The following is a 27,877-nucleotide window of genomic DNA, read 5'->3' on the forward strand; positions in this document are numbered from 1 at the left end:
CCTTCCAGAGCGAAGGGCCAATAACGGCCGGTGGGGGGGGGGGGGGCGGCGGGCGAGGGCGGATTCTGTTACGGATGCCGGGGAGCCTCGGCTGCCACTCGCTCACTCTGGAATCTGCCGGGCGGCCAGCCCATCACCCGCCCAGGGCTCCCCAGGACTCGCCCCCCCCCCCCCCCCCCCGACGCTCCTAGAGCTGCAGCTGCCTGTGAGCCCTAACGTGTGACTCGGATATTAAACTTCTTAACCCAACTGTCGGCGGGACTGGTGATTGTTTTGTCGGTTGAGCAGGTGGGAGCAGCCCAGGGTGGTGGGTCTTTAGCCCCCAGGACTGTGTGCAGCGGGCACGAGTGACCCTGGGTGCCCGCATAGCAGAGGGGCCGCGCCAGCACGCTGCCCCTGCCACTCAGGACGCAAGCGAAGCGGCCATTCCCAGGGCCGTGCCAGTGCCCCAGGCCCTGAGGGAGGGGGAGGGGGACGGGGACGGGGAGGGGGAGAGGAAGAGGGAGGGGGAGAGGAAGCACACAGTCAGCTCTGAACTCTTTATTAATCAGTGTGAGCCGGCATTCGCAGTCCAGTAAAGCAGGAGTAGCAGCTTACACAGCAAATACAGGGAAGGCGGTGAGTCGGGGGCCAGCCTGAAAAGCACCCGCAGGGGTGTCGTTGGGGACCCCCGTGACCTGGGTGCCTCACGCCAAGCACAGGTCTGCGTGGATCCACGAGGGGCAGGGGCACACGGCTGCCTGTTGATGGAGATGGCGACTCGGCATCTGAGGCCGCCTGCTGCCCTGCACCCTCGCCGCCTGGTGGCCGGGCTCTGGGGAAGCGAGAGGGCGGCCGTGGAAACGTAAGTGAACAGCGTGGTCAGGCTTTCAGCAGGCCCGGTGGAGTGTGAGGTGCTGCAGGAGTGCGGCCGCGCACCGTCAGCGTCAGAGCTGTTCCCCGCGGTGCTCAGCGTGTGTCCAGTGACAAGCGACTGCGGCCCTGCCCTTCGTGAAGCTCAGGAAAGGGAACCTCAAGGTAACCAGCACCGAGCCAGCAACGCATCTGTCTTTGTAGCCAATCTACTACCTGTGTCTGTTCAACGACAGTTACCTCTCGTCTATTTCTTGGCTGGGAAGTCTACCCGCCCTCAGTAACTCTTAGAAAAGACCACTGTCCTGTCGGTGTCATAAAGGAATAGGCCAGTCACTGTGTTTGACCCCAACTTTCCTAGGAAATTGCTCCTGTGCCCGTTCATGTCATAAGAATGTCATCTTGTGCGATTACGTCAGTATTCTGTTTTATTTCTAGTATATTTTCATAAGCTAAGGACAACTTTTTCTTTGAAAAGTTAGATGTTTTCTTATTAATTCTGTGTCATATTTACAGCTGAGGAAAAACTGTTTTAACTGAAGTGTAAATGATTTAACAATGGCAAATGATACAGTCCGCTTAGAGTTTACAAAAAATATATACCAAATAGACATCGACCAACCAGACAAGCATTGGGAAGTCCTTGGGAGCAGACCTCGGGCGTGGCCTGCATCCTCTGCTCAGGTTTGTTAAAAGGCCGATGGGAGTGGACTCGGTCGGGGACGGGGGGCCCAGCGCACACGGGCGTGCTCTCAGGCGGCGGACGTGGCGGCGTTAGGAGTGGCTGGTGCGGACACGTCGGCGGAAGCCTTACTCTAAATCCTTCACTCGCTGGCAGATTTCTTCTGTGAAGTCTGAGCACTTGGCATTGCCTCCCAAGTCCTTTGTCAGGCTCTGAGGAAGGGGAAAAGCAAATTAAAAACGCATCGCACGGAGCCAGAGCAAGGAGAGTTCTGCTAAAGGCGCCGGTGAGAGTCCAGCCGAGCGAGTCCTGGTGGCTCTCCTCCCCCGGCTCCTCCCAACGCTCACGGCGCCCAGCACGTCACCCAGAGGACAGGCCCCCAGGAAACACTGATGACGGACACCTCACATCTAGACAGGATTCGTGAATCCCCTGGGGAATTCCTAAAGTTGAAGAAACTTAAAAGACCTATTTTGATCTGTTTTGGAGGCTGGGAAACAGACTAAGGCAGCACGTACGTCACAGCCGCGCTTTCTACCAGCGCCTCCTCTGGCCACGCCCACACGGACCTCCACGCACTTCTCCCACCACCCGTCCTGCGTCACCAGCAGCCCCCTGCTCTGCTCTCTGTGGCTCCGTCGGTTAAATTCAGACGCAGCAGCGTCAGAAGAGAAAAATGCAAAGTCCTCTGCCCTTCAATCGACTCTCCGGCTGTTAAAAACAGGTCTGGGTTTCTTGCCTTTTCGCTGCAAGAAGTGACTTCAGATTATAGGGCTGTTTTTAAAGGAGCCAACCCTGAAAACAGGGTGCTACGTGAAACGGGGCCGTCAGCAGGACACGGTGTGCGGCAGTTTCACTGGGAAAAGGGAAGGTCCGGAGACGGACGGTGGCGACACTGGCACGACGGTGTGAGCGTGCTAATGCCACTGAGCGGACACGTCCGAATGGCCAGCGTGGCACTAGGCGATTCTACTCGATTGGAAAAGGAAGAGGCCTCAGGTGATGGGGGCCATCACCTCCTGTTCTCCGCCCGCGTGCAGGGAGACCCATCGCCTCCGTGGCCACCACCGCTACGGGAACAGTGAAACTTGCTGGGCAAGAGCCGCCTGGGCGTGACCCAGCTCTGCCATGGGGACCTGAGACCTTAGACAGATGACTGAATCTCTCCGTGCCTCAGTTTCCTCATCTATGAAATGGGGTTCATTACAGGATCCCCCTCCTAGAGCAGTGTGCCGAGGTGGCGTGCTGTCACACAGCTTTAGGTGAACTGCAAGCACCACGTTCTACTTGTACATTTCTGACGCACGTGGTGTAACGTACAATACCCTGTCGTCGGCAGATCGGAGCTCCTGGAGGCCCGAGACCTTACCTCATTCCTCAGTGTGGTGCCTTTTTCATACCTTATAGCATACAGAATAGCTTTTTGCCGGGAGGACGAAAAAGCCGCGTAGAAAATGTGACGGCCTTGGGCAAGATCCCATCGCCCCCAAGGGGACACCGGGCCTCCCCAGCCCCTGCTCTCCCCGCGCTCACTCAGGCCTCTCAGCCCTCTCCTGCGAAACGCGGCCCCTCCCTCAGGAAATGCAGGGATGCGCCCGGAGTCCACCGGGGACCTCGAGGAGGACGCCGCGCTGCGTCAGTCCTCAGGCTGCGGGGAGCCGCCGGCCGTCCCCCCAGGTGAACCCCCCCAGGTGAACCCCGCGGAGGACGCGCTCGGGGCGACGCGGCAGGTACCTTGCCTCCCTTGATGGTCGCGAAGCAGGCGGCCTCGATGCGTGCGGCGTGGTCGAACATGCCCATGTGGCGCAGCATCATCACCGCGCTGAGCAGCAGGGCCGTGGGGTTGGCCATGTCCTTGCCCGCGATGTCCGGGGCCGTCCCGTGGACCTGCCGGGGACAGCAGCTCCGTCAGGGCCGCCCCCGGGAGACCCTGGGCAGCGGCTGCCCCACCTCGTCAGACAAAGGCCGAGAAACAACGCCGCACAGAAAGCAAGGGCAAGAGGAACTTTTTTTTTAATTGCAAACTAGGGACTGACCATCTCTATCAACTTCTGCTAAAATACTTTAACTGAGGAAGGATAAGTACACAAAGCTGGGAAATGAATGAAAAAACCTCCACAAAGCATCACTTTCTTCCAACAATGCGAAAACCCAAGAGTTCACACGTCTATACGGGTCCCCCTCCCGGGTCCTCAGCCGTCCGACCCGCGTTCTGCTTTGGGCGTCAGAGGGTCCTCACCGACTCGAAGATCGCGACCCCGTTGGCGCCGATGTTGCCACTTGGTGTCACGCCGAGCCCTCCAATCAGTCCCGCACACAGGTCGCTGGGGGCAGAACGGACGTCGGGTGTCGGTTTGAGAAACAAAACATCTCCCCCAGCACCTCGTCTTCAGCCTTCAGCACCCTCCTCCACCAGGAGGACCAGGCCCCGTGGGGAAACGGCCCAGGACTAGCTGGGAGTCGGGAGGAGCCGGAGCACAGGGCTGTGCCAGCAGCGAGTGGCCGCTCACAGCGATGCCCGGCCCAGGGCAGGACCCCCGTGCCTGACGGTGATGGACACAGCCACTGAACGAAGACAGAGTCCTGACTGACTGGCAGATACACACGGGACACGGGACAAGGAAAAGCTGTGCCAACAGAACACCAGCTGGTGAGTGTGAGGAGGAGGGACCGAGAACGTCACCACGTGGCCAACATCGTGCGTGTGTGTGTGAGCGTGAATGTGCGTGTGAGCGTGAGTGTGCGTGAGTGTGAGCGTGAGTGTGTGTGAGCGTGAGTGTGCGTGTGAGTGTGCATGTGAGTGTGTGAGTGTGTGTGTAAGCGTGTGCGTGAGTGTGTGTGTGAGTGTGAGCATGCGTGTGAGTGTGCGGAGGGGAGAAACAGGAAACGTGGCGGAAGGTGAACCGTGGTGGCCGAGAACACAGGCACCCTGGGTACCTCTCTCACTGTTAGTCTGAAATTATGTTGGAAGTCACCAAAAAGTCTATAAAAATGACCACCCACCTACCCAGCGATCCAGAAAACACGCAGTCAGTCCACCAGCCAGCCAGGGACCCCCGTGGAGACCGCGAAGCAGGAGCTCGCGACAGGGAGCAGGGCCAGGCCCGCGCGGCACGTGAATGAAGAAGCCACCGTGTGCCCACGGACACCACCCGCTGGACGGCCACAGCTCGACGCCCAGCTCCCAGCAGGCACCAGGCTGACGGGGCGGCCACCTACCTCAGGATGTCCCCGTACAAGTTGGGCATGACAAGAACGTCGAACTGGGACGGGTCCTGGACCATCTGCGAGAAACACGTGGTGCGTCCAGCCGTCAAACCTGCACGCACACAGACACACCCTCCCCCCGCCACAGAGAGCTCAGCCCGGGGAGCGACACTCACATTCAGACACACCGTGTCAAGGTACATCTCGTTAAACTTAATGTCTTTGCAGTTCTCGGCAACTTCCCTGCATTTCTGCAGAAAGAGCCCGTCTGACATGCGCCTGTGTCGAATCAAACAAAAGCTGTTGAAAGCAAAGACTCAAAGAAAAGCGTCCAATCAGAGAAGTAATGTGAGTTCACGAAATGGAGGCCCAGAGGCCCAGCTGGGTCATGTCGATGACGGTGCCATTACGTTTCGGGCAGTAGCAGCCAGAATTCAGAACTGCCTGCGAATAAGAAAGTCAAATCGCTTCACAAGGTTCACTTCTCCGTGGTTCACACGGGTGACTGTTTGCACTTCTCTCAGAGGAGAAGGAAACGTCGAGAACACCACCTCCACCAGCACTCCCACTGGGAGCGAGACCAGTTCACGCCCGAGCACGTGTCCATTTCACAGACGCTCTCGGGGCCACTTCCGCTGGGGTCCCCGATGCCAGGAAGCCTGATATTTCTCAGCCCCTCCTCAACCTCCCAGGACTGCATCCTGCCCTCCCCCAATCTGCTCCCGTCACCCGCCCGGTGAGGCACATGAAATAGGAGGCCTACCCCCCGCGCCGGGTACAGGTGGTTTTAGAGACCCCAGGAACCAGTGACCAGCTGGGCAGAGGGCAGCCCACCTCCGCTCCCCCCTCAAAGCCGGCCCAGGACTCACATGATGTTGGCTTTGTGCACGGCGGTGACGTTGCTGCGGTGGTTGTTGCGGGCGTACTCGAAGGCGAACTCCGCAATGCGCTTGCTCGCCTGCTCGGTGATGAGCTTGATGCTCTGCACGACCCCGTCCACGATCTGAAAGACAGGAAGGCCGGCCTTGCTGGAAAGGGTGTGGCAGCGTCGAGCACCAGGCAGCTGCCTGTCAACAGCAGCCTGAGTGGCGGGCTCCCGGTGCCAGCAACCGTGGCTAGTGTCACGCATGCGGGGCGGCCGTGGGGTTCGTGTGGACCCATTGCACAGATGAGGAAAACTGAGGTGCTGAGAGGGCCACCTGCCCATGAGCACCCCTGTGAAGCCCGGATTCAAAATTCAAACAGGGGGCATGTTCCCAGGCCCATGCCCTTCCCCGAGCAGCCACGTGGGCACCGCTGGCCAGAGGCCCAGGACCAAGACAGAGGCCCACCCTTACAGAGATTCCCGCTGGGAAGCTGAACTGGCCGGGTGCGGGAGGCAGCCCGGCCGGGAACAGCGCGTCGGGAAGGAACGTACCACGTGCTCGATCCCACTGTACTCGCCCTCCGTGTTCTCCCGGATGGTGACGATGTTCACGTCGTTGTAAGGCGTTTTATAGCCTTCGATGGAGACGCAGGGTCGGACGTTTGCGTAAAGGTCGAAGGTTTTACGCAGCAGTAAGTTCATGGACGGGTGACCGGCGGCTATCGGGGTCTTTAAAGGGCCTGCAGTGAAGAAGAGCGTCCCCGATGACCCCAGGACCCCTCCTTCATGAGCACAAGCCCCTGGTGCTTCCGTGAAAGCCCGATGGTTTCAGTTCCCACAGAGCTGCGCTCAGGCCTGTGTCCCGTGGCGTGCGACCCGGCGCACATGCGCTTCGTGAAGCGGGCACCGTCACCCGCGAGCGAGTCGCCTGCCAGGACAGCAGCGCCCTGCCTCCGGGTCGGGCGTTCTCTCCATCGGGGGCACGTCCACGCCGCCCCCCACCCGCCCCACAGTCAGATGGAGGAAGGAGTCCCCACGGGAAGCTTTCTAGAATGTTCACTGACCGAGGACCAAGCGTGACACGGCCTAACCCTCGCCACCAGCAGTGCCCCCGCTCTGTGTCCGTCCCTTAGAAACGGAGGAGAAACCCAGTTCTTTTTGAAGAGCAAGAGCAGAAACCGCCCAGGCCCCCCAGGGAGCGGCAGATGAGATCCACCCCCATCGGCCTGGACGGGAAGCCTGTCTCGTAACGTCAAGCCAGGATTTTGAATTGTGACCTTAAGCGCGTGTTAACGAAAATCATAAAAATGTAAAAAGTGGGCGAAGATAAGCCCAGGTCAGGACAGACGTACTTTCACTTGACCCTGGCCAGCAGACACTTCATGTTTCCGCTGGGAAACTACACTGAGTGGCCAGATGATGACGACCACCCGTCAGCACAATAAAGTGAATCAGTTACACAAATAATAAAACCTTGAGCGTATTTGCTCAGGAAGCTTTCACTAGTCAGCATTTTTGGACGTGTCCATGAGGTGCTGATGGGGTGGCCATCACCATCTGCCCTCAGTGTGTGTCCCACAGCGAACAACACAGCACGCGCTGAGGGCGCTGCCCGCCCCTGGCTGGCTTTATCCGCATCCGCCGCGCGCCTACCTTTCAGGCCCATCTTGTTCTTGTCCATGGACTCCTTGGCTTCCGGGGGGATCATCCACTTCCCGCTGGGGCCCTGGATGGCGGTGACGCTCCGCTCCTCCCACTGGATGGGCGCCTGCCGCGGCGAGCGGGAAAGACGGCATGAGCGACCGCCCCACCACCTACTCACACACTTCACCCTCGGGCGCGACGGGCGAACACACGCCGTGCAGGCCCAGGAAGGTCCCGGGGTGCAGGAAGCGAAGTCCTGCCCGGCCAGGAGGTCAGGGTTCGATTCCCGGTCAGGGCACAGGCCCGGGTTGTGGGCTCGGTCCCCAGTGTGGGGAGTGCAGGAGGCAGCCGGTCCATGATTCTCTCTCATCATGGATGTTTCTCTCTCTCTCCTCCTCCCTCTCTGAAGTCAGTAAGAATATATTTTAAAAAAGAAGAGATGTCACTCTCCAGCTCGCCCAGGGGACTCCCGCGTCACCCGTCCAGTCGCACTCCCAGCTGCCACCTGCCCGCTTCGGTTTCTCACAACTCTTCACGCGGCTATAATTAGAGCACCATCAGGAGTGGGGAAGGAACACTGCGGACAGCTGATACAGGGATGGGCTGAGAACACTGCAGGAGACACAGCCAGCCCGAGACCCTCTCACAGGCCCAGCTCGCGTGAGACGGACAGAGGCCGAGCTGTGGAGACCAGGGGCTGGGTGGCTGCGTGGGCTGGTGCCGGGACGGGGGGAGGGGGAGGGGGAGGGGGAGCGACGGGGGAGGGGGAGCGACTGCTGATGAGCGTGGGGTTTCTTCTCGGGTGATGGCAATGTTCTAAAATTAGATCGTGTGAAGATTGCACAACTCGGTGAATGTACTAAAACCCACTGAGGTGTTCACTCTAAATGGGTGACTTGCACGGCCTGGGCGGTTTCTCTCAGGAAGCTGTTTTAAAAATGCAAGACCTATGACATGACCTAAGAAGGGGACAGTCTTAGGCACCATCCTTTCTTGCCGCTCACCTCCCTCGGTGTGGAGCGTGCACTAGGCACGAGCTCAGAGCGAGATGTGCTCTGTGCACAAGGACCTTCATCCAGGCTTAATCTTACCCAGTCTACCACCTGGCAGCTATAAACAGCAGTGACAGAGCAGCGTGTCAAAGTCCAAGTTCCCTCCCTTCCCACAACAAAAGGACTCCACACCTACCTGCCCGGGACGCTGGGCTGTTAGAATAATACCTCACACTCGATAATGCCACATCGGAAATTGCTTTTTAACCTTTCAAATCTACATAGCGTCTAGAACTATCAATTGTATTCTCGTGGGCCGGAAGGCAGGAGGCGGCAGACAGTAGGACTGCGAGACCTCATGCCCGGGCAGGGTTCAGAGACCCACGAGTACTTCCCACAGAACCAGTGCCAACGCAGCAGCTTCAAGCGCAGCGGCGAACACCAACGTTCAAGTTAAAGTCGTGCAGATCCACAACGGACCATACCCACTTCCTACGGATGCCAACAGTTCGTCCTCAGAGGTCACAGACTCCGACCGGCTCAGAAACTTTCCTACAAGTCACCGTTACAGGGACTTTTAACGTCCACTTACTTTGGCGGCGTCAAAAATCTTCATCACGGCGGCGGAAATTTCTGGGCCGATACCATCTCCTGGAATTAAAGTTACTGTCTGAACCTGAATAGAAGAAATCACCAAAAAAGAAGCCATCAAGGAAGACAGTAAGAATCGATTTTTGAAGGTTTAAACGAACATCGTTGACAAATCCGATTTATGGGGGGGCCGTTAAGAAAACAGACCGACCTCCCTGGGCCATCAGGAGGCGAGACACAGCGACTCCACTGTCCTCTGTACCAGAGTTAAGGGGTTGTGCAAAGAACTCAACGGATGCTCTTTAGATGGAACAAAAATAAATTAAAACTGCTCGGGAGACTCCCAATTGATACTCCTTCTCAGACAAGCTACCAAGGGGCCATCAGTTCAAGTCTGTGAAAGCAGAGAGCGCGACACATGTCAGCAGTGTCCTGAGCTTCGCGAGCAGGCGAGTGCTCGCTCTCCACACGGGTCCCGGAAAGTGCGGATTCTCACGGAACCCTGTCCCGTCTCGTGAGACTTCCCGGCACTTGGAACGCCCCTGGGGTCTGCTTGTCACTCAGAGAGGGTCTCCGTTTTCCCGAGTTTCTCTGTAAAACTGGTTCCTTCGTGAGAAATGTCGTGGAAGTCAACTTGTAACCAGCAGGAATAGTTCCTGTGATCGTACCCTTTAGAGTGACAAGTGTGTTTAAAAAGTAGCACCAACGGTTTATTGCAAAGGCTGCACACAAAATGAAGCCAGCATTTCAAACGTGGAAATAAAAAAGCGTCAAGGAAAATGACGAGAGGATTTAAATTCATTAAGATAACAGATAACAGGCTGACCCTCTCTCTCCATCTAGAAAACTCTCCATCGTCACTCGGGGACCCTCCCCTACCTGAGGTTTGGCCCAGACAAGCTCCCTGGCTTTTCCCAGTCCCGGTCACCTGTTGCTACTTTTAAAAAAAGATTCCCTGATTCAAGTTCCCCTGGTCTTTTGCCTCCCAGGGACAGTCCCTGAGCAGGGGGACTGGTCACACTGTTCTGCACAAACTGCAGAACTCTTTGAAAAGATTCATTCCTCTTCGTATTTCTTCCAGATACAGCCCCCTCCCCACCAGGCTAATTTTTTTGTTTTTAATGGGGAGCCTGGAAATTAAGTAACAGCAGAATGCAGCGACCATCTCGTGAGCTCCCAGAAACGCGTCTGAAATGCTCGCTTCGCTGCCCGTGGCCTTGAGGTGCAGCCGCCGCCTGCATCTTCGCGTGAGCAGAGCCCGGAACCGCTGGCTGGTGCTTCCCGTTCTCCCAACACGTCGGATCAACGTCATCAGGCCACCGAAACTAAAGCCTGCTGGAGGCCGCAGCTCAGAAAGTAAAGGCAGGGAAAACGTACTGTGGTCTTACAGATGCCTCACGGACCAGGATGTGACCTGGGAGCAGGGGAATCAGGACACGCAACCGGGTTCTGCATGAATCTGGTTAAAGCAACAGCATTCAGGGGCCACTGACCCACAGGCTTAGCGGGCTCCAAATATGTGGCGTCAGCTTTTAAAAGCACAGGACTCCGGCGCCGGGGACGGGAAGAGCATGGATTTCAGGAGAAATAGAGGATCCGCCAGCGTGACCCTCTATCCAGGCTGCGTAAGGACAGCAGACGCCTCAGGACTTGACAGACGTGGAGGCGTTCGCCCCCACCTGGCGAGCCGCCTGCGGCTCTTGGGGAAGCTCACAACATAAAAACGCGAAGCTGGTTTTGAAGCTTCTCAACAATATGTTCTCAACGTGGACGAGGTTTGGAAGAAAACCTGTCTTACCCAACGGGGTTGTGAAATAAAGTCACAGGCCCAAGGGAAAAATCCATCTATTTTTAACAAGGCTCCCTCCAGAGTGACAGGCTGACATGGCCGGCTGTAACATAATTCTTGCAAATGTGGCCTAATAGATTTCTGCATGTTGGCCCCTAATTTTAAGATACAGTATGAGGATGGCCCAATTTACCCTAATTCTAAGTAAATGGAGATAAAGGGCTATATGATGTGTTAGAGCATCTTTCTTGAGAAACTTCGAAAAGGAAAAAAAGAAAAGACATAATTATACTCACACCACCAGCAAAACCTCTGGTCACCTGTTTTGGGTTGTGGAATGCCCCCAGCAGCCGAGAGACCTATATTAATATCAACGAAGAAATGTCAGGCACGGAATTAAACCCCAGGTATTAAGAAGCAAAGATGGTCCCAGCCAGTCTGGCTCAGTGGGTAGAGCATCGGCCTGCGACTGAAGGGTCCCGGGTTCGATTCCGGTCAAGGGCACGTACCTCGGTTGCAGGTTCTCAGCTCTGGTCGGGGGCGTGCGGGAGGCAACCCATCGATGTGTCTCTCTCACATTAATGTTTCTCTCTCTTTCCTTCCACTCTCTAAAAATCAATGAGAAAAATATATTTTAAAAAAAGGAAAGACGAAGCCATTTCTGACGGCCGCATTAAGGCAAGTTCGCAGATATCTGGGGACTTCCGAGCACTATTTTCTCACGTCTCCGCTCCATGTGGCAACCTGCCTCAGACCCGAAAACCTGAACACTCAGACTGCCTTCCGCTCTGCGAACTTAAAGCTCTACGCACTGTCAAGCCAATTTCGTGGGTGTAAGTCGTCGAGAGACGTCGAAGGTAGAATGAAACCACGTTTTCAGGTCAAACATTTGGGTCTTCCTCAATGACCCCTCTCGGGGGCACCTTCTGCTCCAATCCCTAAAGGGAACAGCTGGCCCCGCAGAGGTCAAATGACGGTCAGAGGTCACGGGGGGGGGGGGGGGGAGTCCAGGTCAGAGGGGAGCCTTGTCTTCTGATTCCCCAACCCAGCACGCTCTCAGCATCCACGTGTGTGCGGCGTGTTTTCCTGCAGACCCACGCCAAGGGCGACACACCCCGACCAGCCCTTGACAGCGGTCCCTCCATGATCCCTCGTCTGCAGGCCTCGTGCACCTCCCGCCACAGCTGAGTTGGGTATTAAGTGTAAGCTCTGCGCTTAAGGGATTGACTTCTGTTTAGATAGTGACACATGTGACATGGCACACGCACACGCACATGCACACGCAGGTCTAACGCGGTCACGCGCAGAACCCGGTTACGGTAACACCCTTACAGACGCCCGGGAACCGTGGTCTGCTTGGCGACTGCAAACGAAACCTGTGGGTGCCCACGCCTTCCTCGGGCAGGGCCCGGGCACCCCCAGTTCTTTCATTTAAGCCCCAAACAGCTCCGTGAGGGCTCAGAGAGGGCCGGCCGTTGGTTGAGGGTCGCACAGCCCATCGGGCCGTACAGGGATTTAAACCTAAGCCGCCTACATTCCAAGGGTCGAGCTTTTTTTTCACCAAGAAGTAAAAATTTTTTTTAAAAAAAGGTGCATGTGGACATCACACTCACCACAAAGGAGAAAGAGGATCAAATTCTACAGGAAAAATAAAAATAAAAAAATGGCGTTTTTCGGGTCAGATTTCTCGGGGACTGTTGGTGCCCAGCCCCCGGGGACCCGAGGGCCTGCCCTTCCCGGTGCCTCTAACCTGTGGGGTGACCTTGACCCCGGAGCCGGCAGAATGGGGCTGAGACCCGGGGACACCCCGCCGCCTGGGGAGCCCGGGATCCTCTCCCCTCCCGACACCGACTTCCTGCGTGACCTTGAGGATGACCTCTAACGGCGCGGGTTGGCGAGCGCCACCCAGGAGCCCAGCAGCCGCCGCCGGGATGGTGGGAGCCCCGCCCGGCCCAGGCATCCCAGCTGTCAGGAGCGCCGACGCTCCAGGTCGCGGGTTCTCCCCCAAAAAAGGTGCGGGGCTGCTGGCTTCCCTCTGCGAGGGTCCCGGTGGGAACCCCAAGGCGCAGGGCGCCCGTGTCCTTCGGAGGGGACGCAGCCGCGGGGCAGACCCGGGAGAGCCGGGCGGGGGGGCAGGGAGACCTGGCAGGAAGCGGCCCGGGGCTCCCCACGGGACCTCCCCTGCCCGGCGCCCGCGGCCCGCGAGGTGACCCCGGCCTCGCCCAGCGGACGCCGGAGGCCCGGCCGTCGGCGCGGAGCCGGCCCAGCCTCGGACCGTCCGGCCCGACGCAGCACCGGGGCTCGGGCCTGGGGGGAACCGGCGGGAGCAGGGCCGCGCCCCTCCCTCGCCCCGGTCATCCCCCCGCTCCAGCGCGGGCTGCCCACACGCCACGCCACGCCGCGCGCGCGGGCCACGGAGCCCCCGCGGCCTCGGGCCCGCCGCCCCGCGCGGCCGCCGCCCGCCCCGCGCTCACCTTGGACATCCACGCGGGCCCCGCCATCGCGTCTCTCCTCTCACCGCGGCGACAGCACGGCGAGCTCGAGTGCGCAGTCGCCCCAGCTCGCGCCGGGCCCCGCCCCCTGGAGGCCCCGCCCCCGAGCCCGCCCAGGGGGTTTCTCCGCGCCTCCTCTTGGCCAATCGCCAGGCGCGTCTCACGGTGACGTGAGGCCGCGGCGACCCGGAAGCTGCGCGGTTCGGGGCTTCCCGGCAGGCTGCCCCGACTCCTTCATTCATTGACTCACCGCGGAGGTGGGATCGTGTCGCTGGGCCTTCCGCAGGCTGATCGCTCCTTTTATTTATTTTTTTTTTAAATCCTCACCGGAGGATATTTTTCCATTGATTTTTAGAGAGAGTGGAAGAGAGAGGGACAGAGAAATATCGATGTGAGAGATACATGGATGGATTGCCTCCTGCTCACCCCCTACTGGGGATCAAGCCTGCAACCAAGGTTCGTGTCCTTGACCAGAATCGAACCTGGGACCCTTGCACTGAACCAAAGGCTGGGGCCACTATTTTATTTTAATTTTATTTTTTAAATATATTTTTATTTATTTCAGAGAGAAAGGAAGAGAGAGATAGAAACATCAATGTTGAGAGAGAATCATGGATCGGCTGCCTCATGCACACCCCCCACTGGGGATCCAGCCCACAACCTTGGCTTGTGCCCTTGACCAGAATCGAACCCGGGACCTTTCAGTCCACAGGCTGACGCTCTATCCGCTGAGCCAAACTGGCTATTTTAAATGGCAGCACCTCCTCCCTATTGTCTAGCCCCCCTCCCCTGCTTTATTTCTCCTTAGCACATCTCACATTTCACTTATTTATTGACTGTTTGTCTCCTCCCCCAGGGGTGAATTTCAGGAGGGCAGTTACTTTTGTTCTGTGCTGTGCTGTATTCTCAATGCCTATAGAAGTAACCACACGTCCCCCTGCCCTGGACAGGGCCCTGATTTAAATCCACCTATTAGGGGCCGTGTGACCTTGGGCAAGTCCTCATCTCTGAGACTACTTCCTCTGTGAAATGAGATCATGGCACCAAACTCTATAGACTTAAGAGGCGTCTGTGGAATAACTTGCAGGACATGGGCACAGCGCATGTCATCCATGCGTCTCTTCCCTCGGCCCACCCTTCCTGCAAACAAATATACACACTTTCTTTGTCAGGGGCCACACCCAACATCTGGGAGCCACGGGAGGGTGATTGGGAATCGGAGAATGCGACCGAGCCTTGCTTTGCTACTTCCTAGCTGGGTGGCGCTGGGCCAAGTCACTGTGCCCCTCTGAGCCCAGGATTCCTCCTCGGTCACATGGGAACTGTACCCCTTGATCCTCACAGCATTGTTGTATCAGTTCAAGAGGGAGGGCGGGCCTCATTCAGGGCAGTGGCAATAGCAATCAAAGAGGGTTTGTTGCTCTAGCCCGTTTGGCTCAGTGGCTAGAGAGTCAGCCTGCAGACTGAAGGGTCCTGGGTTCGAAGGGCACATGCCAGGGTTGCTGGCTCGATCCCCAGTGGGAGGCGTGCAGGAGGCAGCCAACCAATGATTCTCATCATTGATGTTTCTATCTCTCCCTCTCCTTCTCCCTTCCTCTCTGAAATCAATAAAAATAAAAAAATAAAATTTTTTTTAAGGGTTTGTTGCCCTAACCGGTTTGGCTCAGTGGATAGAGCATCAGCCTGCAGACTGAAGGGTCCCGGGTTCGATTCCGGTCAAGGGCATGTACCTTGGTTGCAGGCACATCCCCAGCAGGGGGTGTGCAGGAGGCAGCTGATTGATGTTTCTAACTCTCTATCCCTCTCCCTTCCTCTCTGTAAAAAAATCAATAAAATATATATTATTTAAAAAGGGGGGGGTGGTCGTTGTGGGAATTGTCTAGTCAGGTTGCCGCTTCTATTTCTCACCTGTGGGAGGAGGGACTCCCAGAACTGAAAACTCAGGTCTTCAGCAGAAATTCTGGCTTTTCTACCTGGACGGCTGGAATGCACGTGAAACAGAGATTAGCGATTGTAAAAGAATGTGCCAGAGCAGGCTCTGCCCCCAGTGCTGGCCTGTTCACAGGCGTGTGGAATCTGAGGCAGGAAGAAGGAAAACTTGTGTAAAAACGATTGGGTGGTTTGGAGAGGTTTTGATTTCTCCTGCTCCCACCTGGGGGAAAGGAGACGTGCAGATGGCCTGTCTCTGCCCTAAAACTCCACAATCTCTTTACTCCTGGTCACACACCCTGACTTCCCTCTCCCATGACCGAGTCCCTTTTACCCGACGTGTCCGATACAAGCCAAGGGCGGGGAGGTGACCTCCGAGTCCAGCTGTAAACGGACAACCAAATGGGTCCGGGCTGCCTGCCACTGCTCGAGCCAATTCAGCAGACACAGGGTTGAATCCTAGATGAGCATTTATTCCAATCTTGCTGGGGGTGGGGAGGGCGGTCTTTCACAAAAACCTGCTCTGCAACCCCCCAACCCCCATAAGCCAGCTGCTTATATAGGGAAGAGGGACCAAGATTACATGGGGACGTAGGGATTCCAGGCTTGAGGAGCTAGGCAATGCAGGCTGGAGTGGGACTCCATTGTTTGGGCAACAAGGTGGGTTAAATCTTTCCACGATCATAGGCAGTTCTTAAATGAGAACGGATGCAAAATTCTATTTCTGCCCCTAACACAGCCATGTTGCCACTGCCCAGCCCAGGGCCCCCGAGCAAGTTACTACACTGCTGCCGAGCAGTGACCTCATCTGCGGGGTGGAGATGAGGCCCCTGAGAGTGGCTGTCCCGAGGGTGAGAATGAACACGTGGGCTGACCCCTCAAAGGCACTTGGCGGTGAGGCCATTGGCTTAAAAGCCACAGACATCGCCCCGGCCTTTGGCACAGTAAGTCTCCGGACACAGCGAGCCCTATAAACGGTGCCAAGTCTCATGCCCGTGTCCCAGGATTCAGAGACAGGCGAGCAAACCCTGTCCGCCCCGCTAAGAGGCGCAGGGAGATGTCCTGCCCCGCGTCTGCTGGGGCCTCCGGCGTCAACCGCAATGACCCTTCCTTCTCCGCAAGGGGCGCCCACAGGTCAGGGCTCCCCCGCCGCATGGCCGGGGGGCGCCAGGTCCTTCATCTTGTCCCCCTGCACCTCTCGAAAGTGTGTACAACAGCCCCGCAGCCGCGCGTGCGCCCTGACCCCGCCCCCGCCCGGAAGTGCCGCGTTCGCCCCGCCCACTCCTGCGGGTGCTGTCGCCGGACCTGCCAGCAGCGCCCTCTTCCGGCGTCGGCTTCCCAGCCGGAGCTCTCCTTCCGCCCCGACCGCAGGCCACGCCCCACCCTAAGGCCACGCCCCATATCGTGATCCGCCCCCGAGGCCACGCCCCGCTTCAGACCCCCGCCCCTCATTAGACTTCGTCTGTCTTCAGACCACGCCCCAGACCGTGCCCCGCCCCGAGGCCACGCCCCTCCGCAGACCCCGCCCCGCTGTTTGACTCCGCCCGCCCTATCGCTCGGCCCCGTCTCGCCAGCAGGTCCCGCCCCTTCACTTGATTCCTCCGGCCACGCCCCGTTTCTAGGCCCCGCCCCTTGGTTTCGCCCGTCCTCCAACCACGCCACGCCCCTCGGCCGGCCACGCCCCTCCAGGGGACTGCGCGGCGGGATGCGCCAGGAGCCGGGCGGCCGCGGGAGGAGGCGGTGCCCGGTGGCCGGTGGCCGCGCACCATGGGGAACAAGCAGACCATCTTCACGGAGGAGCAGCTGGACAACTACCAGGTGAGCCCGCGCCGCCCCCCTAGGCCTCCCGTCGCCGCCGATCCCCCCCCACCCCGGTCCCACCCGGCCTCTGCCCTCGCCCCAGGCGTGACCTTGGAAGGGCCGCGACTCTCCGAAGGGGAGCCGAGCGGGGTCCTGCCTGGGTGCGGAGGCAGGGACAGCGGCCCCCGAGGGCGATCGGGAGTTGGGGTGTCTCCCTTATGACCTGGGGCTCTTCCTCCGGCCCAGTGTGGACATGATGGAGCGAGATGGCCAGGCAGGTACCAGCCTGCCATGGTCCCCTCCCCGGGCCCCCCTGCACGCCCCTTAGACCTGTCAGGTCCCCTCCCTCGGGGGCTGGGGTCCCCAGGGCCCTCCCACCCATGCAAAACCTGTCTGAGCTGCAGATGCCCATGCCCTGGGGTGCCTCCCCCTCCGGGGGCCTCCTCCCCGCGTCCCAGGCAGAGGACCTGACTGGGTTGTCACCTGCGTGCCCTGTGCTGTGGGGACACGCTGCCCGCCCTCCCCGTCAGGAATATGCATTTTGGTGTCGAAAATGGGGGTCCTCTGTCTGGGGCGGCCCTGGCCCCCTCCTCCCGGGAGCCCCAGTGTGTGAAGAACAGATCTCCCAGCTCCCTCCTAAGGCCCTGACAAGGAGTGGGGGACCCACATTCATGCAGCACCTGCTGTACCAGGCCCTGTACTTCCTGAGCTTACCCCTCAGCGCCTTGAATCACCGTCTGTCTGGTGGGTGGGTGGCTGGGCCCATTTCACAGACAGGTAAACAAAGGCCGAGGGGCCATTCGGGACCCTGCCTGGTGGGGCTCCCAGGGGATGGGACTCACTCTTTTCGTTGGGGGTTGGGGCTGCGTGTGCTCCTCCTGGATCAGGGGAGGGCACGAGTGGGAGTGGGAGACCAGTGGGGAAGGGGGCTGTCGCTCTGGACGGCGCCGGCGCAGGCCCAGCGGGGCCCGCAGGAGGCGTTCCGGGCGGAGGGCACAGCTCGGGTCAATGCTCAGACGTGGCACAGATGGGCACCCGTGAGCAGGTAGGCCATGCTGAGGGGTGATGAGTAGCCCCATGGGGGCGGGGAGCCCGGGTTCCCGGCTCAGACCGGCCTGGCGTTGGGTGACGCTTTGGAGCCAGTCCCTGCGTTGGGTTCTGCTCCTTCGCCAGAGCCTGGCTGGACCCCGCCGACCGGAGAAACCTGAGCCTCCCGTGTCCCTCCCTCGTACTCTCCGGCCGGCCACGGGCCAGCCAGGGGGGGTCCGTGGGTGACCCCGAGTTGTAGCTGCCGCCTCCCCAAGTGGGGGACACTGTGAGGGGGTTTCCTGCCCCCCTCCCGGCCCCCCGGTGCCCGTGATCCCTCAGGTCCAGGTTTCTTGCCCGACCACTTCTCTGCCTCTCAGATCCTAGACCCCTCACACGCTAGAGCAAGCATGTCAAACTCGCAGCCGGAGGGGCCGCATGCCTCATTTGTTTGGCCCATGTTAGCCTTTGAGTTTGACATGCTCGCTCTAGACCAGGGGTGGGCAAACTTTTTGACTTGAGGGCCACAATGGGTTCTTAAACTGGACCGGAGGCCTGAACAAAAGCATGGATGGAGTGTTTGTGTGAACTAATATAAATTCAAAGTAAACATCATTACATCAAAGGGTACGGTCTTTTTTTTTTTTTAGTTTTATTCATTTCAAACCGGCCGGATCCGGCCCGCGGGCCGTAGTTTGCCCACGGCTGCTCTAGAACATGGCTGGCCCGGCGGGCGTGGCTCAGTGGTTGAGCGTCGACCGATGAACCAGGAGGTCAGGATTCAATTCCTGGTCAAGGGCACAGGCCCGGGTTACAGGCTCGATCCCCAGTGTGGGGCGTGCAGGAGGCGGCCGATCCATGATTCTCTCTCATCATTGATGTTTCTCTCTCTCTCCCTTCCTCTCTGAGATCAAAAATATATATATACATATATATATATTTTTTTTTTAAAGAAGACTTTATTTTTTTATTTTTTTTCTGGCGACTTTATTTATTTATTTATTTCGTGTAAAGGAAGACTTTAAAGTCAATAAATAAATAAAGCGAGCTTGCTGGCTGCCTCCCCCAGACCCCAGGCTGCTCCTCTGGGGGTTCCACCTCTGCTGTCCCCACCACCTCCTCTGTGAAGAACAAGTCCTGTCACTCAGCCCCCCACCACCCCGGGATCCCTGCCCTGTGACCCCAGCCAGGGCCCTGGCCCGGCCTCCTGGTCTCATCAGGCTGAAGGGCTGCCCACTACTTCCTTGCCCGCCCTCCCAGCGGCCGCTCCAGCCTCCCACCCCTTCTGCCACAATCCCTTCTTTTCTCACCCACCCCTTTCTCCCTCCCCCTTCCCTCCCTCCTTTCTCTTTCTTTTGGCCTGCAGACCAAAGGGTCCCGGGTTCGATTCCCGTCAAGGGCACGGACCTCGGTGGCTGGCTCCTCCCCGGCCCGGGCCCTGGTTGGGGCTCATGCAGGAGGCAACCATGGATGTGTCTCTTTCACATGGATGTTTCTCTCTGTCTCTCCCTCTCTCTCTTCCACTCTCTCTAAAATGAATGGAAAAATATCCTCAGTGAAGATTAACAAAAAAAAGAAAGAAAATAGTGGATGCCCTTCCCTGTCCAGTTGCCACCAGTTCCTCCCTGTCACCTTCCCAGTGTGACCCCGTGGATTCCTGTGGTTTCAGCTCCCCCTCAGACACCCAGCTCCCCCGCAGACACCCAGCTCCCCCGCAGACACCCTGCTCCCCCGCAGACACCCAGCTGCCCCTCAGACACCCAGCTCCCCCGCAGACACCCAGCTCCCCCGCAGACACCCAGCTGCCCCGCAGACACCCAGCTCCCCCAGGCTCCCTGCTCAGGGGCTGTGCTGTGGGGTGGCCCCACCCGTCCCCACTCCTGAGCTGTGTCCCAGCCGCTGCCCCTCCGATCCCACAGGGTGTCCCTCGGACCCACGGCGCCCGCCTCTGCCCCTCCGTGCTCCCGGCACAGCCCTTGTCCTGCACGCAGGCCCCCGGGTCAGGCCCAGGGCGTGGGGAGGAGGTTTCCGGACCGTTAGGCTGCGGACTCTGGGGGGCTGGGTGGTGTGACTGTCCTGGCCCCAGGGCTGACGGGGTCATCCCTGATGGGGGTGGGGGTGGGGGAGGGGGTGGGGTGGGGTGGGGTGGGGGTGGGGTGCTGAGGAAGGAGGAGCCAGGACTACACAATTGACCGGCTGTGTTTTCTCTGCAGGACTGCACCTTCTTCAATAAGAAAGACATCCTCAAGTGAGTGGCTTCTGCTCACCACTGGGAGCCGGACCGAGCTGGGCAGGGCCTGGGGCGCCCGTGCGGGCCGGTCGGTCGCACAGCCTGAGCCCTGAGCCCGGGAAGCGCCTGTCACTGTCGGGAGCCGAGTGGGGTGTGAACTCAAGAACCTCCCACCCGCGCCCTGGCCGGTGTGGCCCAGTGGATAGAGCCTCGGCCTGCGGACTGAAGGGTTCCGGGTTCGACTGCGGTCAAGGGCACAGGCCCGGGTTGCGGGCTCGATCTCCCTTTCTGTGGGGGCGGGGAGGCTGGCCTAGAACCGGAGCGATGAAGGGGCGGGAGCCTCAGAGCCCCGGGACCAGACGGTGAGCCGAGGCATCGAATGCCAGGAAACCCGGCCCGGCCTGAGGGATCGGGTGGCAGGAGGAGCCTCAGGGGCCCAGGATCACGTTCCCTGGGGGCGGGCAGGCCGGACGCGAGCCGGTACCACGTCCCCAGAGGCTGTGGTTGTGGGTCGGACCCACAGGAACAGAGGTGGCTCTGCACGGCCAGGCTGCTCTTCCTCCCTGTCCCCTGGGTGGGCGCGGGCACCCCTCGTCCACCTCCTCGGACGGCAGGGCAAAGGGCAAAGGGCAAAGGTCTTGGCATCGTCACTGGGGCTCGGCTCCGGCTTCCCAGCTCCGGGGCCTTGGGCGCGATCTGAGCCTCCGGTGCTGCTATGGAACGGGGACCAGGCCCGGCCGGCGGGGCTCAGTGGCTCAGTGTCGGCCTGTGAACCCGGAGGTCAGGGTTCGGTTCCGCTCAGGACACAGGCCCGGGTTGCAGGCTCGATCCCCAGTGTGGGGCGTGCAGGAGGCAGCCGATCCGTGATGCTCTCTCATCATGGATGTTTCTATCCCTCTCCCTTCCTCTCTGAAATCAGTAAAAATATATTTAAAAAATAAAATAAAATGGGGACCATGATCGCACCCTCAGAGCACTGCTGAGGGGCAGGAACACCAGGGTGTGGAGTTTGATAAATGGGCCCCAGACCCAGAGGCCTCAGACCTGCTCCCAGGGGCCACCCAGGGCTGCCACCTCCACCCCCCTCCCTCCACCCCCTCCCACCTCCCTCCACCCCATCCACCCCCATCTACCTCCCTCCACCCCTACCCCCCTCCCTCCAAGCCCTCCCACCTCCCTTCACCCCCTCCACCCCCACCCTCCTCCCTCCACCCACTCCAACCCCCCTTCACCTCCCTCCACCCCCATCCTCCTCCCTCCACCCCCTCCCACCTCCCTGCACTCCCCCTCCCCCCCGCCCCACCCAGAAGGGTGTCTGAGCTGCACTGATCACTGCCCAGACAGCAGGGAGGAAAGGTGAGCTGTAGGTTTTCTTTGCAGCCTGGGGCCCAGCTCAGTGATACGGAGTCAGGCTCACAGATAACCATCATCCGACGTCTCCCCCACTCGCCTCCCCCCTCCCCAACCCCCCCCACCCCCGCCCCCGCGCGCCCCGGCTCCCGCCGGCTGGATCTGGCTGCTCCCTGGGCACAGCCCTTCCTCCCCCACTGACCCCGCGTGGGCAGCCCCCCATCAGCCACCTCTGTTCCTGTGGCGAGAGCCCAGCGCCCCCAGTCAGGCTGCGCCCCATATCAGCCGGCACACACAGGCCCACCCGGCCAGCAGCCCCGGGGCCTTCGCCTGGCTGGGACTTTAGTGTCGCTTATTTTCCCCAATCTTTTCCTTTTTGAAACTTTATCTTTACTGTTGAAAGTATTACAGATGTCACACACACACCCCTTTCTGTTGTTAATCCTCATCTGAGGATATTTTTCCATTGATTTCTAGAGAAAGTGGGAGAGAGAGGGAGAGACAGAGAGACCCATCGATGGGCTGCCTCCTGCAAGTGCCCGACCAGGCCCCGGGTCGGGGAGGAGCCTGCAATTGAGTTACATGCCCTTGACCGGAAATCGAACCCAGGACCCTTCGGTCCAAGGGCCAACCACTGAGCCACACCGGCCGGGCTGGAGGGATAGACTTTTAAAGCTTTTGAGTTTCTGTCGCTAAACCACCCAGGGCCGGCGCCCGGGCCTGGGGACTGGGTCACCCCCCTGCAGCGCCTCCTCTCCCCCCCCCCGCCCCCCCAGGCTGCACGCGCGGTTCTATGAGCTGGCCCCCAACCTGGTCCCCATGGACTACCGGAAGAGCCCCATCGTCCACGTGCCCATGAGCCTGATCATCCAGATGCCGGAGCTCCGGGTAGGTGAGGGGGGGCCGCTGCCTCGGGCGGAGCAGGGGGAGCCTCGGGGGGCAGCAGGAAGGGGGGGACAGGCGGGCGGAGCACAGGGACCCTGCCCCTCTGAGCGGGCTCCACGCATCGCCTCTCTGTGCCTCGGTTTCCCCGCTGCCCTGTGAGTCAGCGAGCTGCGTGCAGGGCTCCGTGAGGCTGCCATGACCCCCCCACCCCCACCCCTACCCCGCTGCCCAGGCCTGCGGGGCTCGGTGATTCACGGCCCTTCCGTCTGCTTTTTCATTTTATTTTTATTTTACTTTATTTTTCTTCGTCCTCATCCGAGGATATTTTTTCCATTGATTTTTAGAGAGAGTGGAAGAGAGAGGGAAAGAGAGAGAAACATCGATGGGTTGCCTCCTGCACGCGCCCCGACCAGGGCCCAGGCGGGGGAGGAGCCTGCAACTGAGGTCCATGCCCTTGACTGGAATCGAACCCGGGACCCTTCAGTCCGCAGGCCGATGCTCTATCCACTGAGCCACACCAGCCAGGGCTATTTTTTAAATATATATATATATATATTTTTAAATATATTTTATTGATTTTTTACAGAGAGGAAGGGAGAGGGATAGAGAGTTAGAAACATCGATGAGAGAGAAACATTGATCAGCTGCCTCCTGCACACTCCCTACTGGGGATGTGTCCACAACCAAGGTCCGTGCCCTTGACCAGATTCAAACCCGGGACCCTTCAGTCCGCAGGCCGATGCTCTATCCACCGAGCCACACCAGTTAGGGCTAAATATATTTAAATTGATTTCAGGGAGGAATGGAGAGGGAGAGAGAGAAACATCCATGAGGAGAGAGAATCATGGACCGGCTGCCTCCTGCATGCCCCACCCTGGGGATGGAGCCCGAAACCCGGGCCTGTGCCCTGACCGGGAATCGAACCATAACCTCCTGGTTCATAGGTCGACGCTCAACCCCTGAGCCACGCCGGCCGGGCCACGTCTGCTTTTTTAGATAAGTTTTCTCTCCCCTCCTCGCCTGGCTGTGGCCTCTCACTGCAGGCTCATCCCCAGCATAGCTCCCAGGTTTCTAACTTGCAGAGGCGCCACCTGGGTGGGGGTCGTGGGAAAATGCCGGCTGGGGCTCGGGAGGTCGGGGAGCCCCAAGGTTGTGGTTTTAGTTTGTTTCTTTTGGTTCATCCTCATCGAGGAGATTTTTTCCGTTGATTTTTTTAGAGAGAGTTGGGAGGGAGGGCGAGAGGCAGAGAGACGGAGGGAGACACACACACACACACACACACACACACACAGACATTGATTAGTTGCCTCCCACACATGCCCCGACTGGGGTGGGGGGGGTCAGACCTGCAGCCCAGGTACATGCCCGTGACTGGCAATCAAACCCACAACCCTTGCCCTGGCCGGTGTTGCTCAGTGGATAGAGCGTCAGCCTGCAGACTGAAGGGTCCTGGGTTCGATTCCCGGTCAGGGCACAGGCCCGGGTTGCGGGCTTGATCCCCAGTGGAGGGCGTGCAGGAGGCAGCCGACCCATGATTCTCTCTCATCATGGATGTTCCTCTCTCTCTCCCTCTCCCTTCCTCTCTGACATCAATAAAATTATATTAAAAGCTTCATTTAAAACAGAAAAGAAGTATACCCTCCAGTGAGGATTAAGAAAACAGCAAAAAAATGAAATAAAAGTTCCATCCGTGTCTCCTTCACCCCCGACGTGCCTGCCCTCCACCGAGGACGCCTTGGGGCCCAGGGGACCTGTCAGACCGCCCCTCGCAGGCCTCGGACTGTGTCCCAGCTGTGACCTCCGTCCCGAGGGGCAGGCGCCCGGCTGGCTGGAGCGGGCACGGAGCCCGGGGTCGGGGTCCCTGGAGGAGGCCACTGGGGCGGGAGCCCCGAGGCTGCCCCGGAGCCTCCGGAGGGCGGGCCTGAGTGGCCGGGGCCGGAGGAAGGCGGCGGCGGCCCCTGCCCGGGCTGGGAGCGTTCCAGCCGCCGGGCGATGGCCGGGCGATGGCCAGCCCGGGCCTGACGGGCTCTGATCGTCCTGCTCGTCCCGCCCACTTGCCCCTCTTCTGCCTCCTGCTGGGCTGGCCCGACCCAGGCTGAGCGGACGGACGGCTGCCCACGCTCGAGGGCGGCGTCCGCCCTCACACGTCACGGCAGGAGGCTGCCCCCTGCCCCGGCCTCGCCTCCGCTCATCCCTTTTTTGTTTGTTTCTTTGTTTTGGGGGTTTTATTTGGTTCATCCTCACCCAAGGGTATTTATTCCCATTGATTTTTAAAATATATATATATTTTTATTGATTTCAGAGAGGAAGGGAGAGGGGAGCGGGAGAGAGAGAAACATCCATGATGAGAGAGAATCACTGATCGGCTGCCTCCTGCACGCCCCCCACTGGGGATCCAGCCCACAACCCGGGCCTGTGCCCTGACGGGAATCGAACCCTGACCTCCCGGTTCGTAGGTCGACGCTCAGCTACTGAGCCACGCCGGCCCGGCTCCATTCATTCTTTCTTTTTCTTTTTTTTTATCCTCACTGAAGGATATTTTTCCAATGATTTTTTTAGAGTGAGTGGAAGGGAGCAGAAGAGAGAGAAACATCGATGTGAGAGAGACACATCAATTGGTTGCCTCCCAGACTCCCACAGCTGGGGTTCAAACCCACAACCTAGGCTTGTGCCCTTGACCGGGAGTCGAACCTGCAACCCTTGGGTGTGCAGGCCGACGCTCTAACCGCTGAGCCACTCCGGGAAGGGCGCCCTGTGCTCCCCGAATGCCACAGTGTGACGTGCAGTCAGGGCGAGCTCGGCCAGCAGCCAGCCTGGTGCACCGCCCATGCTCGAGCCACGCACGCCTGTCACAGCCCAGCCGGGTGGGCGCTGGGGAGACCGAGGCCCTGGGTGATGGGGAGACCGAGGCCCTGGGTGATGGGGAGACCGAGGCCCTGGGTGATGGGGAGACCGAGGCCCAGGGTGATGGGGAGACCGAGGCCCTGGGTGATGGGGAGACCGAGGCCCAGGGTGATGGGGAGACCGAGGCCCTGGGTGATGGGGAGACCGAGGCCAGGGGTGATGGGGAGACCGAGGCCGGGGGTGATGGGGAGACCGAGGCCCTGGGTGATGGGGAGACCGAGGCCCTGGGTGATGGGGAGACCGAGGCCCAGGGTGATGGGGAGACCGAGGCCCTGGGGGGGCTCAGCCACCCTCCAGAGTCCCATGGGCTGTGAGCTGTGTGGCTGGGGGTCCTCCCGGGCGACCCCCCCATGACCGGGTGCCCCCCCAGGAGAACCCCTTCAAGGAGCGGATCGTGGAGTCTTTCTCGGAGGACGGCGAGGGCAACCTCACCTTCGACGACTTCGTGGACATGTTCTCCGTGCTCTGCGAGTCGGCGCCCCGCGACCTCAAGGCCAACTACGCCTTCAAGATCTACGGTAATGAGCCCGCGGGGTGGTGAGCTCCCAGGGGGCCAGGCTGCAGGGGTGAGGCCGGCCCAGCCCTCCGTCCTGTCCCCACCGGCCACCAGGGTCGCTGTGCACCGCCCAGCCCTCCGTCCCGTCCACACCGGCCACCGGGGGGCGCTGTGCTCCTCCCGGCCCTCCATCCCGTCCCCACCGGCCACCGGGGGGCGCTGTGCACCACCCAGCCCAGGACACGCCGGTGCCTCGATGTGTCCTCAGACAGGGGGTTGGGGGGACGCTGAGGCCCACACACAGACCTGTCCCCGGCCACCTTTTATTGTCATTGATGTCAGAAAGGAAGGGAGAGAGAGAGAGAAACATCCATGATGAGAGAGAATCACAGATTGGCTGCCCCTGCACGCCCCACACCGGGGACCGAGTCCGCACCCCGGGCCCATGCCCTGACCGGGAATCGAACCCTGACCTCCTGGTTCCTAGGTCCACGCTCAACCACTGAGCCACGCCGGCCGGGCTCAGACGTGGCCGTTTGACGTGTCTCGGTTGCTGTGGGTTTCCGTGGGGCTGCGGGGGCCGCAGGGGGGTACAGAGCTGCCCGTGGGCGAGCCCCTTGCTCCGGCCCCCCCCCCTTGGGGACAGGATCCCGGGGTCCCCGGCGTGTTCGCGGAGAGGCCGGGGGAGGTGCTCAGCGTGGCCGGCCCTCGTCTGAGCACCCCCCCTCCCCCCCAGACTTCAACACGGACAACTTCATCTGCAAGGAGGACCTGGAGATGACGCTGGCCCGGCTGACCAAGTCGGAGCTGGAGGAGGACGAGGTGGTGCTGGTGTGCGACAAGGTCATCGAGGAGGCCGACCTGGACGGCGACGGCAAGCTGGGCCTCTCCGACTTCGAGGACATGATCGCCAAGGCGCCCGACTTCCTCAGGTGGCCCCGGGGTGGGGGCCGGAGGGGGGGGGCGCGGGCTGCGCCGGGGGGACCTGCCTCCCGGGGCCCGGGCCCTGCCACCGCTCATCACCACGGCGGTGTCCGCGCCCGGCCGGTGTGGCTCGGTGGGTAGAGCGTCGGCCCGCGGACCGCAGGGTCCCGGGTTCGATTCCGGTCAAGGGCATGGACCTGGGTTGTGGGCTCGGTCCCCGGCCCTGGTCGGGGCGCGTGCGGGAGGCAGCCCAGCGATGTGTCTCTCTCACATCGATATTTCTCTCTCTCTCTCTGTCTCTCCCCCCTCCCTTCCACTCTCTCTAAAAATAAATAGAAAATTGTCCTTCGGTGAGGATGAACAGAAGATTTAAAAATAAATAAATAAAACCGGTTCATTTTAAGTGCACCTGGTAAGATAAGGAAGAATAAAGGAAAATTGAGGAAAAAAGCAAATAAATAGGAAACAGCAGAAGCAGATATAAAGGTGCATTGAATTGTAAGCCACAGTGAGGGCTAGCAGAAAATAAGTAAATAAAAATAAAATCAAGGAATTGGCTCAGAAACAACAGCAAAAACCCGTGGTGCCCGCAGGCCCAGCGGCCGGGAGGCGGGAGCTCACCCCCAGCCCGGCGCCCACAGCCTGTGCCTGGCCCCCCCTCCCCACAGGGCCAGCTCCCCCAGGAAGGATGGGGACCTGGGGCCTGTGGTGATGGTGGGGGGTGGGTCCCAGACACGGCCAGCCCTCAGCCTCCCCCCCAGCCCAGGCCCCTCACCCCCAGCCCCAGCCTCACCCTCTCCCGCCCTTGTCTCTCTCTCCAGCACCTTCCACGTCCGGATCTGAGGACGCGGCCGAGCTCCGGGCCCGCCGCCCGCCGCCGTCCACCTCCGCTGTCTGCACAGCTCTGACCTCCCAGGACCAGGACGGCAGCTGCGGCCTCGGGGGCTGACCCCCACCGACACGTCCTCGGCCCTTTCAGCAAAAACCCTCCACGGGGAGGGGCGGGAGGAGGGGAGGGGCGGGAGGAGGGGAGGGGCGGGAGGAGGGGCGGGGCGGGGCTCCCCAGGCCCCTGTGGTCCGGCCCAGCCCCACGGCCGGCCCCTCACAGGCCCTCCCTCTGCCCCCCACCCCCCTGTGCCTGGCTCCCCGCCCCCTCCCCGTAAAAATGCCCCCCAGGGGCAGGCTGGGCACCTGGGGGGCGGGGACCAACCAGTCTGCG

At 60.0% G+C, this 27,877-nt stretch overlaps 2 protein-coding genes across 3 annotated transcripts; one reads left to right on the top strand and one right to left on the bottom strand.

The window, feature by feature from the left end:
• Positions 1-525: 525 nt before the first annotated feature.
• IDH3A (isocitrate dehydrogenase (NAD(+)) 3 catalytic subunit alpha) lies at positions 526-13,198 on the bottom strand. Of its 2 annotated transcripts, none has more exons than XM_059678267.1 (11): positions 13,097-13,198; positions 10,919-10,981; positions 8,835-8,918; positions 7,260-7,374; positions 6,159-6,346; positions 5,611-5,744; positions 4,918-5,020; positions 4,754-4,818; positions 3,774-3,858; positions 3,269-3,421; positions 526-1,746 (listed from the first exon to the last, which is right to left on the bottom strand). In XM_059678267.1, exons 1-11 carry the CDS (start codon positions 13,121-13,123, stop codon positions 1,663-1,665), a joined length of 1,101 nt encoding a protein of 366 aa, XP_059534250.1. In that variant the 5' UTR covers positions 13,124-13,198; the 3' UTR covers positions 526-1,662. The 2 variants fall into 2 exon arrangements, with proteins under 2 accessions (XP_059534250.1, XP_059534251.1); XM_059678268.1 differs by having other exon boundaries at positions 10,943-10,981; positions 13,097-13,197.
• Positions 13,199-16,706: 3,508 nt separating this feature from the next.
• CIB2 (calcium and integrin binding family member 2) lies at positions 16,707-27,677 on the top strand. Its single transcript, XM_059677956.1, has 6 exons — positions 16,707-16,861; positions 20,083-20,117; positions 22,226-22,337; positions 25,609-25,756; positions 26,471-26,666; positions 27,480-27,677. The coding sequence occupies exons 1-6, from the start codon at positions 16,811-16,813 to the stop codon at positions 27,499-27,501; spliced, it is 564 nt and encodes a 187-aa protein (XP_059533939.1). The 5' UTR covers positions 16,707-16,810; the 3' UTR covers positions 27,502-27,677.
• The last annotated feature ends 200 nt before the right edge of the window (positions 27,678-27,877 follow it).

The sequence above is a fragment of the Myotis daubentonii genome, chromosome 21 (genome assembly GCF_963259705.1).
Source record: "Myotis daubentonii chromosome 21, mMyoDau2.1, whole genome shotgun sequence".
NCBI lineage: Eukaryota > Metazoa > Chordata > Mammalia > Chiroptera > Vespertilionidae > Myotis > Myotis daubentonii.